Below are 12,545 nucleotides of genomic sequence, written 5' to 3'. Positions count from 1 at the left end.
TCACAAAAAGGCTGAAAGGTCTAAATAACACATTTATAACCCTTCAAAATCATCTGATGGAAGATGCTATATACCTGCTATTCATTATTTAGGCTGCTGCTATTCAGAACACTCAGCTGTGTTCAGCTCAACAAAAAACCACTACCAAAACCATCTTGCCTCCAGATCCAGCAAAAAATAAAAACAGACTACAGTATGAGACTTGCTGAAAATCAAACCAACAACATACTTTGAGAGCAAAGCTATTCTTGTTATACTACCTATTACCACCTGACAGTAAAATAATATGACTAGGTAAAATAATATGAAAAATTACCTTTCAGTGGAATCCTGCGAAAAGACTCAAGCCTAGGAGTTTGTAGTCAGAAAAGCAGCTTAGATAACATGTGGGGTAAACAAGATTCCTGATTTTTGCTTTCACCTTTGAGATGGTCCTTAGATATGACCCTTTTCTTTTTAAGGGTCTGCTCTAAGTTTTGCTGACAGTCTTCTTGCTCCCAGCCTGCTCCAGAACACCAACACCACAAAGACAAATGGTATGCCATTAGGTAGATTTGAATTTCCTCTACAGTTCTGAACCATGCAAAGAGAGGTTAGGGACAAATTCATGGCCTTGATTAATTATGTGAGCAGGAGAGAAGAAAGACTTAAGCAGCCTAGTCTTCTGAAATTAATTAATATCATTACCTTTCACATGCTGAAAAAAAAAAATCTAAAAAGAGGATAAATTAGATGTGTATATATACATTTGAATATAAATGTATAAAATGGCTGAATATAAATGAGAAGCAAATCAGAACCAAGAGTTGCATAAGTATGCTAGCTGACAGCTGTCATCTACTCTTCCTAGTGAGGAAGGAATAATAGGCTTTCTTCATTTAAAAATCAATAATGATGTTTCTGGTTTGGGTTTTGGTTTTTTTTTAAAAGTACCACACAATACACAAACAGCCTTTAAAATGCTTTTGATTAAAAAGCGCTGTATTCAGATACGAATCTTTAAAGGGATGTTCCATTTCTAATTAAACCAGTCCTGAAACAATGTAGCATCAAAGTCTGTTGTGGTTTTTTTTGTTGGTGGTTTGTTGTTTTTTTTTTTAAATCTAAGTAAATGAGACACAAAGCCAGGTAGAAACCTGCCTCTTCTAACAAATACATGAGCAAGAAATATGATGCTCTTTCCCTAGTGTTAACTTGGGGAAGGAGCTGCAATTCGTGGTGTCTCTACTGTGAGACCAGACAGATTGAATACAGAGAAGACTGGTTTGAAAAGCACAGATCTTCAAATCAACCTTGCTCTGGCTGTTGAAATGAGCTGGTCAGTGCTTCAAACCTGTGTTACATTGGTTTTCAGGTATGCTAAAGAAAGACAGGTTTCACACTATGACTTTAAATTGCCATACAGAACTTTTAAGTTGTCATAAAATTGACTGTATCTAGGTTAAAGGACCACTAGCTATATCCACATTCATAAAGAAAGAGTACAACAAGAATTAATTCTTAGCTGCATCATTATAACTTATTAATTAATAATTTTTGCAGTAATTCTTAGTTTCTTGTGGAACAATGTGACAAAGGTCTAAGGGAGGGCAGGAAAGCCAGCCACATACAGCCAGGATGCTGCAAAAGCAGCCAATTCTGTATTCATCAGATACATGGAGAATTAGATTTCTCTAAAGCCGCTCTAGAATTTTGCTTAGGACAAGACATCATTAGAAAGTAGCAAATCCTTTATAAGCACAGTGGTGCAACACATGTACCTTATTTGTCTTAAACTACACTTTTGCAACTGCTTGCTTTGAGGGAAGACATTTTCCTTACAGTCTATTTGCAAAATATCCTTCAGTGGTCTAATGCCTAAAATATTTATGGCTAACAACCCCCTCCCTTTAACCGGCTTCCTTGTGTCATGAACATACTACTAAATCGAGAAGAAAGCAATTCAATGAAGATAAAAGGCTTCTTAGGTTCTCCTTATGCTAACCAGTAAAAGAAATAAATACCGCTGAAGTGTTGGAGAGACTAACTCCAAGCTTTCGGTAAAGACAGAGATGAAACACACAGCCAAGGAACAGATTTTTCTGGAGGACTCGGCAAACAGTAGGATTTGTATACAGAAACTATTTCTTTAAAGAAATAGGCTGATGACCTAATTACTTGTATGCACAGTAACGGATGTATTGCAGCAATTTAGGAATCATTTTTCAAAAACCATACTGTGGATGCTGAGCTCCTGTAAAGTGGCAGGGACAGGCTACTGCACCTGGTGACTTCTGTTTCTCACCAGTGCACTTCCTCCTATCTGGCTGCTGATCTGGAAACTGAGAGGAGGAAGCTCATCCATCCAATTCTTGTTAGAGAAAATACAAAGCAACAGGAAACTTTAAACAATATTTCAAGAGATTCTCCCTTAAAGCCAGTCTGCATTATTTTAATTAAGATTTTTTTTCCTGAGAATAATATCTATTAAAGGCTAGAAACAAGGCAGAAAAGTACTTATTTAGGCTCATCAATTTAACAGAGTTGCTCTTTCAAGAGATTCCTGACAGGAATTAGGGAACCTGCATCTTTATGTTAAAATACCACAAACTGTAAAAGCTCTCAGAAATTGATTGAAAACTCCCTGCTTTTTGCAGCATTTTTGTTTTCCCCATATCTAACACCGTGTATCTTACCAGGTGTTTGCTTCAAGCTCAATCTTTTTTGAAAGCTTAAGCTGAAATGGCTCAAGTATTTTGTGGGAAAAATATACCACCTTAAACAAGCATTTTTCAGGGCCTCCAAAGGCTGAGAAGAATTCTTCCAAAACCTGCTACTACAGCTGAAAGAGGTCTCTGCTGGTTTGCACCAAAGCCATAGAAAGACAAGGAGGAATTCCTGGCTTGGTACAAAAAGCCTAAGGACACAAAGAAAAGGGACTACAGGAAACTGAAAATAGGAAGACATGGAGGGTAAAGGGGCTCTTCAGCCAGGTACTGCGAGAGGAGAGAGTCAGACGAGAAAGCCACAGAGCAGAGGTCTGTGCTGCCAGAATTTGGGCTTTATTACGTGGCTCCTGAACCTCTGCTTTCCTCACCTGTAAGAATCTGGGAAACCACCTATTATTCTCTTTTATTCCCTTTATAAAAGGTAGCAGGCTGATGCCTCATGTTGTAGTTTGGATGATTCCGGCTATGACTTAGAAAACATGAACTATTATATCCATAATAACTAAAAGTGAAATAGGAATGTTTTTACGTGCTTGACAGAGGAATAGAAGGCAAACCCGAAGTGCTTTTTGTGCCTGCACGACTATAAAAAAAGGGTATAAAATGTCTGTAAGAAAAAAATCTTGCCGTTTCTTGATTTAAAAAACAACCAACCAAAAAACCCAAACAAAATACCCAGCTACCCCACAAAACACCTCTCCTTCTAAGTTAATTGCTTAAATTTCCTTTCTGTGCCGTTAATGAGTGTGAAGTATAGCTCTTACAAAACCACCTGCTGTCTGGAGCAGAGTGTTTCAGAGGGAGAGGAGCAGAGCAGGTCACTTCCCTCCAGCACTTTACGAAAGGGAAAAGGGGAAATCAGAGCACACGGACAGGCTGCTTAGATAAAAGAGGACCATAGATAATGGGTTGGCAACATCCACTTGGCTGCATCTGTAATACGCTCCTCCTGTATACAATCCTGAGCTCCAGAGCATACTCTGGCACTAGAGCAGGGCGGTAAGTGGCTGAATTCAGACACTGCTAAGGACAGAGAAAGCTCCCGAGCCGCAGTGCCGTGCCAAACGCAGAAGAGGCACTTGGCGCAGAGGGGCGAGTGAAGGCGGCGGTGCGAGCGCCCTGCGCTCTTACCCTGCACTGCACTCCAGGGGTGCAGACCTCCGCTCCTGCCTTGGCTGATTACCGGGCCCTTCAAATGAGAACTAGATAGGTAGCAGATAAAAATGAGGGACTTAACTGAAAACGCAGAAGAGGAAAGAGCAAATTAGCCCCTCCCAGTAGTTGTCTTGGGGGTAGGCCAGGGATACTTAGTCCAGGCAGGGCTAATGCTGGAGAAGAGACAGAGATTTCTGACTAAGTTACTAGTCAGCTTCTCTTTCCCTTCCTGTAGCCCATTCCAGCTGGCTCACCTTCCTTGGCAGATGTAAAATACTTCTGGTCCACTTCACGAGAGGACTGAGGGAACTCTAATATAAAGAATCAGCATAAACCTACTTGAAGAGAAATAGACACTGAAGCAGTAACTAGGCCACATTAACCCGTGTGTCCTCTAAAATATGGAGGTATGAACCAGCATTTAGAAACCAATCATGGGCTAGTTAGATGGAAAATATTTCACTAATGTGAAAGCTACAAGAGATGCTATAATCTTTGATTACCCCTGAGGCCATAACAAACTCAGAAGGAAGCATATGAATTGCTGATTATTTTCTATGATGATAGAATCTGCGAAGTTGCTGATACTGCTTTTGTGCAGACTGACGGGTCCCTGGCTGTACCACTTTGACTAAATTTGAATCATGTAGTGCTGCTCTCACTTCAGGATGAGGTAGAACACGTTGGAGCTTTGAGATTTTTTTTTTTCTGAGGAGTATAAATCCTTTATAGGGAGATGCAGACAGTGATCATTAAGTTTGCCTTGGAAGATAAATCCTGGCTTTCAGTCACTTTAGTGCATGCATCGTTATAACCTACCATGATGTGATCACAAAGCATCCTTTCCTTATTCAGTACAAAAGACGGATGACAATGAGACAAAGAATCAGGGGGGTGTAGAGAAAGAATAGTACAGAAGGTGAAGCTGTATGGTGGAAACCAGCAAGTGTAAAATTCAAGATTACATTATAATAAACATACAATGGGGACCACAGTAATCTTAACTTTGATTTCCACTGACTTTATGCACTTGACTTTGAAGTCTTATAGATCTTTAAACATAATCGATATGCAAGATGTTACATGTTAAGGAATCATTAGAGTCATTTTAGTGTGCTAAAAAAGAGCTCTGCTTAAACAATACCTTTTTGTACAGCATCCGTTCCAAATTGGAGGTACCAATTTGGGAAGTTCCTGTAATGCTGTCTCCCATTCTGCTATAAACAAGAACATTTCAAGCAATACCAACCAGGAATTTGATTCAAGCTATGCGTTTCAGACAGAGGGGTATGAGTAACTGAGCAAGAGCTTTTAGAACTTGATGCCAGGACAAACATGATGTCACCTTTGGATCTGCTGCTGCAGCACTTCTGAGGGAGGGTTTGTCCTTCTGTGCAGCAACTCAGGTTCAGGCTGTGACAGTCTAATCATGCCTGTCCTGTTCTGACAAAACTATTTGCAGGTGCTGTGAAAAGACCAGGAAAGAAGAGAGCACCTATTCTGCAAATCCTCTCTGCTTGGAATCCTTCATTCTGCCCTTAGAAGATCCCTTTCTGGCTGATGTGTTGAAACAAAAACTGAATAAAGGCATAATGGCATGTATCCAAGGAGGTAGTGCAATCATTCCTTAGTTAATTTTTCCTACATAATAAGCAAGTCCTAAGGAACAAAGACAAATTTAATTGGGGAATGAATTGGTAAGTACTATACATACATCCACACCATCTTTAGAACTATTAATGTTTTTAGGAGAAACAGAAGGAGGCATTTTAAACTAAATCACACAATACCATCAAGAAAATAAGATATACTTGGGGTAGGCATTTCTTTTAAAAAAATCAAGGTCTGCTCAGTGCTTCATTTGAAAGTACGCCATGTGGAGAGAAGGAAGTGATCAGAACACTTTCACAAACGACATGGGAACACTGTTTCATCTGGAGCATCACAGACATTTTCAGAACTGAAAACTGTCAAAGTTAACTATGTAAGAAAGGGTTTACCCCAGATTCTAAACATATTTCCATAAATAACAGAAGTTCTTTTGGAAACACTGTAGGGGGTGTTCCTTTAAACCTGTTTGTAGTTAATACATTTTACCTTGTTTTTCCTGCCCTGGTAGTTACTGTATCAAGCTCCCAAGCAGAAACTTTTCTTTTTTCAGGCCACTGAAATTAAGTTAGAAACCACCACCTCCTGGCAAGGTTTAGAAAAATGTTGCTATATCTGACTGCCATTGAAAATGAACAGGTGGATCCAAAGAAGTTTTCTCTTGAGACCACATTTCTTTTTGCCACCTTCAGTGAACACATGCAAGCGCGAACAGCAGCCCTGGCACATGCTGCAGGGTCCCCTCAGTCCTACTGAAGGCAAAGAGATCGAGTGCTGCACACTAGAGGTTTCAACTGTCTACAGTCCTTGACAAGTCCTCCTGTGAGTGAAGTGCATAGACTTCCTGACTGATCCATAAGGCAAATGATGACTTTGTGGGGGGAAGGGACCAAAAGCTCTTCTAATATTCTGTTCCTGCACAAGATGAAAAATTATGGCACTTTGGATGACGCATACATTGTGGGTCAACTGGATTTAACTTCTACTCACTCAAAATTATCTTCTGGAAAAAGGCTTTTTACAAACTTTTACATACTCCCCCCACCACTTTACAGTGAAAAAAGAAAAAAGGATTATATATACACGAACATAGAAATCTACATTTGCAAAGGTGGTGCTAAGTTAGAAAGAAAGTGCCTGACAGCTGGCGTTCACTGTGCCTGTCAGTAGGTAACCATGAGTGATTTAGTTTTCCAATGAGCTTTAAAGTCCATTGTAAAAGACTGTTAGGGAAAATCAATACCTGCAAGATAAATGGCAAAGTCTGTGAATTAGAAATAGAGTAGTACTAAACCACTGTTCCCCAAAGAAAAGAGTTTAAACATGCGGTGTGTGTGGTGCATAGCAGCATGACTGTATATAATTATCAAGAATTCCAAGGGAGGAAGTAGACACTGAGTCAACAATATATGCTGATTACCCCAGGCCTCTTCTTTTTAATAAAACCCACGGAAGTTTGGAGAGGAATGACAGGTGTGAAGGATAAACACTCTGGGAATTAGGCAAACTGAATGTAACCCAGATAAACGAAAGCTAGTGTACATAGGCAAAACCAGTCTAAATGCCCAAATTAATCTGTCTCTAGAGGCTACTGCAACTCAGACATTCAATAATACCACCAGTAAGCAAATAATGTTGGTTGACTCCACAACTACAGCATCCCTAAAGAAAAAGTTCTCCAAGTCTTTATGCACAGTTCTGTGAAAAAGCTCACCTATAAAAACAGTGCAACTGGAAAGCAGACAAATCAATAACATAAAATTCTTGAATGTATTGGAAAGACGATGGAAAATTAATATGAACTGCATCATGCCTAGATGAGAATGACACACTGCTTTCTTAAAACTGTATCGAGTTTTGGTCCTGCACTTTAAACATGCCTGGATTTTTTTTAATCTTTAACTCTTTGTACATATGCACATGCACGTACCCCCCAATCTATACACTTGCACATCCCCACGTCTCCCTCATAAATGCACAACTTTCACATATACGTTTTGCATTGAATTAGTAATATTTGCTGCTGTTTATAATATGCATTGGGCTGCTGACATTTGAAAGAAGCTGGCTGATACGTTACCTCATAACCATCCCACAGCACCGCGTGCTGTAGCACAAGGCTTGTCAGCAAGATGTATTTGCAAGTCATGAAGAAAAAAAATCCTCTTGATGTTTGAACTTCAGACAGAAGGTGAGTTTGTGAAAGGAGACACTTGGCAGTGGTTCAGCCGATCACTGTCTGGTGGTGGTGACACTGCTTCCCTTTCCACCCCCCCTCAATTACAGTGACAAGTGCGATGCTGTACAGGTCAGGCAACGGTCACGTATGAACAGATCATACTCGCTGACTTGGCAGAAATGACCTAGAACAGTTTCCTTCCTGATGCTATTAGCTTACTATTTGTCGACTCGTTCCATGCTGAATTACCTCCACGCACGGAAACTGGACAGGTAACATGCAAAACATTGGCTTTGGTGTACTAATGCACTTAAGATAATAATTAGTTAAACAAATGATAAAGTGTGATAGCAAAAAAAGCATTTTGATAACATTCAGAACCATTTCATGAGCTGTTAAGGAAATGAGAACTACAGAAGAGAGTATTTTTGTTATTGCTGCTCTGACAAACATGCAGAACTACAGAAGCATTGAGCATCATTTTGGCAATTTTTTTTTTTTTTTTTTTTTTTTTGCAAAAACCCAAGATGCTTTACCATAAACTAAAAGTAGCAGGTTCACATTTTTCACATTGGCTAGCTAAGCCATTTTAGACTTTATTGTTATTATACAGAATTAACAAGATCTTCCAGTTGCTTCACTGGCTGTAATAGACTTGATTCACATCTCTGGAGGATCTAGGCCTTACCTGTCACACCTGTTTTTCCATTAGCTTTTGCTTTCTTCTTTTTTACAGCACATGGAAATGCACATGCCCAGGCAAATGCTCAAAATGATTCTATCATTCATCAAATCTTGATGGGGGGGGGGGGGGGGGTTCAGGGGGCAAACACCACCCCAACAGAGCAAGTTAAAAAAGGATCAGCCCGTTCACAGTGAGAAGGCTGGGTACCACTCCAAGCCTTTCACACAGGGAACAGCAACCATCACAGCACAGACAAAAAGGCTTCTCTAGAATTGTGTAAGTGATGCACTGTTTTAAGGCAGCTTCAATACTGGATATTACAACCAGCTTGGAAAGCATACACTGAAACTAGATGTGGAAACACCTTTACTTACTGTGTTAAAATTTGGGAAGAATCCAACAGCAGAGCTGCTGTCCACAGGGAAGGACATAAAGGGTTTGATATCCAGGGAAGGCTGCATCATCAAGGTAGGTGTGCGCACAAGGGTGGGAAGTGTAGTAGTGCCTGCCAAGAGCAAACAAAACCAGGAATTCATAGTATTCTCCTTTCCACATCACACACAGCACAGCTGACACAACCGCCAAGAAAAAATAATACAGGGGGGTAATAAAGTGGCTCCGTAGGAGTTAATATCATAAAAAGAAACCTATTTCTGCACACTACAGATGAGGCAGAGCGCTTCCCTATGGCCATGGATACTCAGACAGTGAAGAGGAGACATATGGTATATAAATCACACTGGCAGGTCGAATAAATCCTTTATAAAGCTGAAAAATTCTTCTGTGGCAAAAAGGCCAGGATGGGTGCCCATGAAAAGTCAGATGCTTTTGCAGTTCATGGTTGCCTATTAGATCTGCTAGCACAGACAATACATGCAAGCTGAAATCCAGAGGTTTGTTTCTAAATGGTGACCTGTGTGTCTATTTTTTTCCTCTTCTGACAGTAGCTGCCAGGCACTGCATAAACACCATTTCACCTAAGATTTAAAAAAATGCCTTTTTTTACAGTGCAAGGCAAATACTAGAAAACAGCCAACAATTAAATAATCAGCAGCACATAAACGAACACAACTGTTTACATGCAATGCAAACTAGCATTTTCTTAATTGGAGCCCAGATCTTTCTCTCCAAACAAGAGCTTTCCAGTAATCTACATGCTGAAATTCTTTCTGTATACACTTGAGAATCATTCCTCAGCAAGACCCCAAAGGAATGGGAAGGCACAGATGTCCAAATGTTCATTTTTAACTAGCTATCTGCCCTGTTCACACAATAGTGTGCCTAGTACACTGCTTCCAGCTATGCCTGCGAGAGTATTTTTATTTTCCTGAAATCATACAAAACAGATTTCAAATAAAATTTCCCTCACTGAAATAAAAAATGCAAAAAAAAAAAGAAAAGAAAGAAAAAAAAAAATCTCAGTTTCTCCTTCCTGGGTTGAATAAATAATTCAACACCAGCTGGAGCAGGCACTGGAACACAGGTGTCCCACGCCTCTAAAGGAAGGTGAGTCACTGTCTGCCTCTCCTACCTCTGCCAGAATTTCTCCATAATTACCTCCTTCTCCCACTCACCAGTGGCCAGCACATCAGCCAGGAGCATAACAGTCCTCTTAGGAGTTTCTCTGGTCTCAAGCAGAGCTGACACAGTATCTAGGCTTTTTCTCATAGAAGTCATCTGAGCTTTTTAAACCCAGTCGGGGTAGGTGGGGGGAAGGTGAAAAGTAAACAAGCAATTTTCCCTCTCTTCTCCCATAAAATCAAATCATTTACATCTACTTGCAAGATGCCAGGTAATCCATATGGGCTGCCTGAGTACCAGTCTTCCATTAAGGAATCTCCCTTTCTCCCTATTAAGGACATGCAAAACTGAAGGCGGAGTAAAAATTTCCCTCCTTTTCATCTCATCATTCTGCCTCCACAGACACAATTTCAAACCCATCGTACAGTATCCAAGAGGAAAGCTGAGTTCAGAAGCCAGATGGGGCTGCATGGATTTTTTTGAACGACCGAACACTTATAACTAGCCCTGAGCTCAAATTTTGTAGATGATGGAGAGACAGTCATTTTGATCACAGCTGCAGCACAGTAAACATTATATTATGGTCTAGCAGATGAATAGCAGGCTATAATCTATTCTCTGTTTCTTCTCTAGGAAAAGTGTGATGATTGCACAAAGATGGGTCATTGACAGAGAAAGAACTGGAGAGAGAACTGTCGAACACCACCCCAACTGAGCTGCACAACTTGAAAGGAAAAATATGCTTGAGACACTTTCCCAGAATTTTCTCTCTTTTCTCCTACCCCAATACTTTCGTAAATGTAAGGTTTGTTTCTGCATAAGCCCATGAAACTCTTTGACAGTTGTGCTTAATTAACTGTAAGTCAAAGCTTATTCAAGTGGAGTCAAAAACATCAAAAAGCTAAAGGCTAACATGCCTATAGTTTCTTCTTCATATCCATAATGAAAAAAATGCATCAAGAGGAAAGCAGCGTGTCAGAGGATTTATCCAAAGAAAATATCTTCAACTGCAAAAACGATGATTATTTCTACTAGCTGGTTCTGAAACAGTAGATTTCCATAATTTGGATTTCAGAGTTGTATTCAAACAGCAGCTATGTTGTATTCAATTATCTAAAGTCCATAAAGTGCCATCATCAATCTAACTGCTACAAGTTTCTCTTTGAAGTTCATAAGCAATTAAAGATCCATGAAGTTAAAAAAGACCTATCCTCTCTTTACACACACATACTTCAATGAAGCCATGGTTACATATTTTAACTAAACTTTACAGAAAAAAATATAACAGAATAGAGTTAAATTGTGACCGACATTTAAAATCAGAGTTAAGCTAGGTTTCTGATGCTGTCTTTAATCAAGGTATAGAAAGCATTTGGCATAAAAGTTTTAAAAATTAAAAAACAATTAGCATCCTACTGCAAACAATGCAATCTTCTTTATACTCCTTGGCTGAGTACAGATCATTTCACGCGACAGACATTTGAAATCTGCCTGCAGTTTTGCAGTCCATGGTGTTTCTGCCACCAGAATAATATATAACCAGTAGACTAGGATACATTTGGAGTCCGTACAGAATAGAAAACATACACACCTACCAGACTGATTAGTGGAGGCATTAATAATAAGAAATTTGTTCACTTCTGTTTGCCAGTTTACTACTATTGCCAATCAAATACCAGTGACCCCGTTTGACTGAAGTTTGATTTTCAGACCCACCTGTGAAAGCCTCTGGAAGAATGATCAGGTAAAGATGACATAAACTACAGGTAGAAGCACTTCAGGACAAAAATCATCAAATCAAACAGAACAGGGCACAGTTTTACACTGGCATTGCTCCCAAAGGTCAAACACATTCCCACCACCACTCCACCAAATCTGTATGCAAACCTGAGCTAAGCAGGAATACTGGTACAAGAAAGATGTAGCTGACAAGCTTCATTATCTTCATAAATTTAACAGATGTTTACCATTTCATTAGCATTTTAATGATAAAGACAACTTACCATGTCAAACACAGATTGTTTTAACCTACTTGTAAATCTTTGGCATAAAGATAACTGATCTTTCTTGTAAATTCATTTGCTCATTCCAGCTTCATAATTTTTAAACAGTATTTTACCTTTGTAACTTCAATTTTGGCTCCCCCAGCAGGAGTTACCTATGTACTGGAGGTGCAAGCAGCAGACAGACTTTGCCAAAAGGCACTGATCCTCACTGGCCCCTTTTACCCTTGTCTAAGAGGAGGAAAACAGGTTTTCATCTGAGCAGATGATCCAAAATGTCTCATTTTACTAAAAGTTTTTCTTCCTCCTACACTTATTTATCTAAAAAACAAGGCCCTATGTAACAGACACTGCTCGTCTTCAGCTGCATACATGTAGCTTCATGCCCACTGCAATGCACTGGGACACTGGTGTTTTTGCAAAAGTTATGAAAGGTTGTCATCTTTACCCAACTCGGATCTGTCTCTAACAAAAAAGGCACATAATTAATAGATTAAGCAGTGAAAGTGATATTTTGGGGAAGTAATTAGAAAGTCTCATATGGCCGCTCCCAGGGGCCAGTGAGACATGCTTTACCTGGGAGCCAGAAGGGGGGCAGATGACACGGGGACTTGAGGAGCCTCTACCAACAACTCCCCCTGAACGCCACCGCCAAGCTCTTTTGCAGCTTCACAGAAAAACTGCAG

General features: G+C 39.8%; 1 protein-coding gene across 1 annotated transcript in view; it reads right to left on the bottom strand.

Moving 5' to 3' along the window:
* Positions 1 to 12,545, bottom strand: part of ZNF385B (zinc finger protein 385B) — a 142,823-nt gene that overhangs the window by 51,218 nt on the left and 79,060 nt on the right. Inside the window, exon 2 of the mRNA XM_010565857.1 lies at positions 8,710 to 8,840. Within this exon, the coding sequence (XP_010564159.1) occupies positions 8,710 to 8,840 (131 nt within the window). The remainder of the gene's footprint in view (positions 1 to 8,709; positions 8,841 to 12,545) is intronic.

This window comes from Haliaeetus leucocephalus, unplaced genomic scaffold (genome assembly GCF_000737465.1).
Source record: "Haliaeetus leucocephalus isolate CR32 unplaced genomic scaffold, Haliaeetus_leucocephalus-4.0 Scaffold1, whole genome shotgun sequence".
NCBI classification, from domain to species: Eukaryota; Metazoa; Chordata; class Aves; order Accipitriformes; family Accipitridae; genus Haliaeetus; species Haliaeetus leucocephalus.
Note: the sequence above shows the minus strand (reverse complement) of the source record. Positions and strands in the feature narration are given on the sequence as shown.